Source organism: Sprattus sprattus (assembly GCF_963457725.1).
Source record: "Sprattus sprattus genome assembly, chromosome: 6".
In the NCBI taxonomy this organism is placed as follows: Eukaryota; Metazoa; Chordata; class Actinopteri; order Clupeiformes; family Clupeidae; genus Sprattus; species Sprattus sprattus.
In genome coordinates, this window is record NC_137925.1 from 10714495 (window position 1) to 10719494 (window position 5000).

A 5000-nucleotide genomic window follows, 5' to 3' on the forward strand; every position below is an offset into this window, starting at 1 on the left:
ACACGCTTCCTCCAGCAGGGGGGCGGGCGCTGCCTCTTCAACAAGCCCAGCAAGGTGAGGGGGGGGGGGGGGGGTCTGTCAGTTCAGACAGTTTTGTTCTGAGGTGGGGCTTGTGTTGGGGTTTAGAATAGAAGCAGGAAGAGGCACCTCAAGCACCTGTCTTCCTGTTTGTGTTGCCATAGTTACTGGATCCACCAGAATGTGGCAACGGTTTTGTAGAGGTGGGAGAAGAGTGTGACTGTGGATCCGCACTGGTAAGTGTGTGTGTTTGTGTCTGTGTGTCTGTGTGTGTGTCTGTGAGATATTACTCTGATGGAGTTCTGGACTATTGTTTGTGTGAAAGACAGAGTTGACGTGTGTGTGTGTGTGTGTGTGTGTGTGTGTGTGTGTGTGTGTGTGTGTGTGTGTGTGTGTGTGTGTGAGTGTGTGTGTGTGTGTGTGTGTGTGTGTGTGTGTGTGTGTGTGTGTGTGTTCCTCCAGGAGTGTTCTCGTGTGGGCGGGGCCTGCTGTAAAAAGTGTACTCTTACCCATGATGCAATGTGCAGCAATGGACTATGCTGCCAGAGGTGCCGGGTGAGCTAACCTGCTTGGGTCTGTGTGTGTGTGTGTGTGTGTGTGTGTGTGTGTGTGTGTGTGTGTGTGTGTGTGTGTGTGTGTGTGTGTGTGTGTGTGTGTGTGTGTGTGTGTGTGTGTGTGTGTGTGTGTGTGTGTGTGTGTGTGTGTGTGTGTGTGTGTGTGTGTGTGTCTGTGTGTGTGTTTGCCTGTGTGTGTAAGTGTCTGTTTTTATGTCTATGTGAGTGAGCGTGTGTGCTTGTGTGTCTGTGTCTGTTTTCATGTGTTTGTGCATGTGTGTGTACTTTTGTGTGTAAATGGCCATCCCTCTGTACTTGTGTTTGTGTATGTTTGTGTATATCTTTGTATGAACTAACAGCTGTTTGGGTTTGTGTGTGCTGCTGTACACAGTACGAGCTGCGTGGAGTTGTGTGTCGGGATGCTGTGCATGAGTGTGACATTCCAGAGACCTGCACAGGTGACACCAGCCAGGTGAGACTCCTGTGTGTGTCCGGGGGGTGGGGGGGGGGGGGGTCCTCAGGCCTGTTGGGGTGATTGTCAGTAACTACAGCTGATCGTCAAGTGATTGGTGATAGTAGGTGATTGTCAGTAACTGCAGGTATTTGTCAGTGTTTAGTGACTGTAGGTGATTGTCAGTAACTGTAGGTGATTGTCAGTAACTGTAGGTGATTGTCAGTGATTGGTGATAGTAGGTGATTGTCAGTAACTATAGGTGATTGTCAGTGATTGGTGATAGTAGGTGATTGTCAGTAACTGCAGGTGATTGTCAGTGTTTAGTGACTGTAGGTGATTGTCAGTAACTGTAGGTGACTGTCAGTAACTATAGGTGATTGTCAGTGTCGAGTGACTGTAGGTAATTGTCAGTAACTGTAGGTGATTGTCAGTAACTATAGGTGATTGTCAGTGTTTAGTGATTGTAGGTGATTGTCAGTAACTGTAGGTGATTGTCAGTAACTATAGGTGATTGTCAGTGTCGAGTGACTGTAGGTTATTGTATGTGTTGAGTGACTGTAGGTGATTGTCAGTGCCGAATGACTGTAGGTTATTGTATGTGTTGAGTGACTGTAGGTGATTGTCAGTGCCGAGTGACTGTAGGTTATTGTATGTGTTGAGTGACTGTAGGTGATTGTCAGTGCCGAGTGACTGTAGGTTATTGTATGTGTTGAGTGACTGCAGGTGATTGTCAGTGCCGAGTGACTGTAGGTGATTGTCAGTAACTATTGACGCCTGGTTCTAGACTATTCTGCTGCCTATTGTTATTGTTGGTCAGGTCATGTGACGGACGGGCCGAAGGCAGCTGACAAGTATTTCCGTTGCGTGACAAACAGCTACGCTAGTTAGACAGGTCGGGGGTCATAATGAACATGCAGAGGTGCTGGACAGAGCCCATGCCCTGGATCCTGGATGTGACGTGTGTGTGACGTGTGTGTGTGTGTGTGTGTGTGTGTGTGTCTCCTCTCTAGTGTCCTCCCAATGTGCACAAACTGGATGGCTACATGTGTGATGCTGGGCAGGTGAGCTCTCACCTCTACCCACTCTTGTGTCTTTGTTGCAAAGTCATATATTTATTTATCATACACCTTCCTGCTGTTTCCATGACGTTGGTGATGCCACGACAGACTTCCTGCTAGTCCTGCCAACATCTCTCTCTGTTTTAGGGTCGTTGCTATGGCGGCCGATGCAAGACACGAGATGGCCAGTGTTGGAGTTTATGGGGCCACAGTAAGTGCATGTGTGTATGTGTCTATCTGTGTGTGTGTGTGTCTGTCTGTGTGCTGTGTGTATCTGTGTGTGTGTGTATTTTTGTGTGTGGGTGTGTGTGTGTGTGTTTGTGCGTGAGTGTGTGTGTGTGTGTGTGTGTGTGTGTGTGTGTGTGTGTGTGTGTATGTGTGTGTGTGTTTGCAGTAGGCACTATATACCCATGCAAACATAAATTCCCACAGGAATAACATCCAAACGAACTGCTAAGCCAGGCTATTTGATCTATGCTTACTGGAATATCTAGCTAGCAGCATGAAGCAAATTAAACCCTGAAGATGTGCTGTGGTCGGCTGCACAGATCTGTACATAACGTACCAGCCTCAGAAGACACAAGAGCGAAATGGATTGAGTTATTTTTTTCCAGAGTTTTGCCAGATAACCAAATTAACGTGTTGAAGCACTAAAAAAGTAGTCTGGGAAGTCCCGCCCCTCTTCTCCGGCCAATTTGATTTTACCTCTGAAGTGGGTCTGGCAAACTTCGGATAGCTGTTCATTTCAACATTTCCAGAATCTCTGGAACCAATCACAAACTGGCTTTTGGCTACCCGGCGCGCCATTGTCGGATTTAAAATAACCGCGTCAAGGTAACAAAACCGAAAGCAAAGAGAAAGCACAGCAAAACTATATACTGCTCTCGCAGCTGTCTTGGATGATTTCAAAGGCAAGTTTTCTTTGAAAATAGAACAGAAACCTGCTCTGGAACAATTCATACAGAAAAAAGATGTGTTTGCTTTATTACCGATCGTTGTATCGTTGTATAGTATCGTTGGTCTGATTGGTTAAAGGCGTGTCCAATTATGTGAGTGAAGTGGACCTCCATTTAGTACTTCGCCAGACTAACTGAGCAAATGAAATGCAGTGAAGGGGCGGGGAATTCCCAGACAACTAAAAAAGTAGAATGTTCATATGTCCCCTTTAATGTAATATGTACAGTGCGTGTGCTGTGTGTGCGTGTGTGTGCGTATGTGCATGTGTGTGTGTGTGTATGTGTGTGTGTGTGTGTGTGTGTGTGTGTGTGTGTGTGTGTGTGTGTGTAGGCTCTGCTGACCGTATCTGCTATGAGAAACTCAACACTGAAGGCTCAGAAAGGGGCAACTGTGGGATGGACTCTGGACAGAACTGGTTGCCATGCATCAAACAGTGAGTCTCACTCTTACTTACCATAACCCTCTACACACACACACACACACACACACACACACACACACACACACACACACACACACACACACACACACACACACACACACACCTAACCCTGCCATTCCCTCTACACACACACAACACACACACACACACACACACACACACACACACACCTAACACTGCCCTACCCTCTACACACACACACACACACCTAACCCTGCCCTACCCTCTACACACACACACCTAACCCGGCTCTACCCTCTACACACACACACCTAACCCTGTGTTACGGCCAGCCTCGCTGACTGCAACATTAATGACCAAGTGTCAAAGGGGCTCATGACTAGGGGATAATTTATTAACAAAAGACTCTGTGAACATGTAACAAAAGTAGAACGCTGTGTTCGCTTGGAACAAGACGTGAGGCCACTCGGTAATGGCAGGATAACAAACCCTCCTCCACGGCAGAGCGCGGTTAATAAAGGGAACGCTCCATCCCCGAATATAGGTTGCACCTGAAACCTATTAACGAAACAGAAAAGAGCAGGCACAATGAAAAGAACTACGCCACCAGGAGGTTAAAGAGAACAGTAACACCCTGCCATACCGTCTTCACACCCAGTTGAGGCCACACCCTGGACCATGTCTGTTCCACCGGCCCCAGCATCAACCAACTGTATAACCTTGACGTCTCCCCTTGACCTCACCATTTCTGACCACCTTGCCATCCTTCTCCAAATAGACATCCCCACCCCCCTTGATACGCAGAAACGCCATAAACGCAACACAACGCAACAATTCAATTCAATTAATTTGTATTTATTTAGTGACTATAAAATTGCCTCAAGGTGCTTTACAGAGCCCAGAGCCTGGACCCCCTTAGTGCAAGCACAATGGAAACAGGGGCAAGGAAAAACTCCTTGGTAATCAGGAAGGAAAAACAACAACAACAACAACCCTAACCTTAACCCAAGGCCCTCAATAACCTGGCTCCCCCTGACCTCTCCGATCTCCTCCACCAACATGCCTCCTCCCGTCATGCCCCCTCCGGATGTCTCAGGTATGTGGATGCCAACCTCCTGCAAAAACCGAGTGCCAAACTTGGGGTGATAGGGCGTTTTCGGTCCTTGTGGAACTCATTACCACATCATATAAAAAATGCCCCCACACTGTCATCATTTAATAAGGCCCTCAAAACCCACCTCTTCAGCCATGCCTTCCCCAACTAACCAAAATGCCATACCCTCTACACACTTAACCCTGCCAGCCATACCCTCTACACACAGTGTGTGTGTGTGTGTGTGTGTAGGGATGTGCTCTGTGGGTTTCTACTCTGCAGTAATGTGTGTGTGTGTGTGTGTGTGTGTGTGTGTGTAGGGACGTTCTCTGTGGGTTTCTACTCTGCAGAAATGCCACTCAGAGGCCGCGCTTCGGAGACCCTCAGGGTGAGATCAGCAGCATCACCTTCTACCACCAGGACAAGTACCTGGACTGCCAGTGAGTGTGTGTGTCTGTGGGAG

General features: G+C 47.8%; 1 protein-coding gene across 1 annotated transcript in view; it reads left to right on the plus strand.

Moving 5' to 3' along the window:
* LOC308366993 (disintegrin and metalloproteinase domain-containing protein 11-like) overlaps positions 1–5000 on the plus strand; it is a gene marked incomplete at both ends in the record, with an annotated part of 17702 nt that overhangs the window by 10325 nt on the left and 2377 nt on the right. Inside the window, 8 exons of the mRNA XM_080840816.1 lie at positions 1–54; positions 183–254; positions 481–573; positions 964–1044; positions 2037–2087; positions 2232–2295; positions 3372–3474; positions 4858–4977. The exon at positions 1–54 is cut by the window's left edge and continues 46 nt beyond it. Of these exons, the coding sequence (XP_080696942.1) occupies positions 1–54; positions 183–254; positions 481–573; positions 964–1044; positions 2037–2087; positions 2232–2295; positions 3372–3474; positions 4858–4977 (638 nt within the window). The remainder of the gene's footprint in view (positions 55–182; positions 255–480; positions 574–963; positions 1045–2036; positions 2088–2231; positions 2296–3371; positions 3475–4857; positions 4978–5000) is intronic.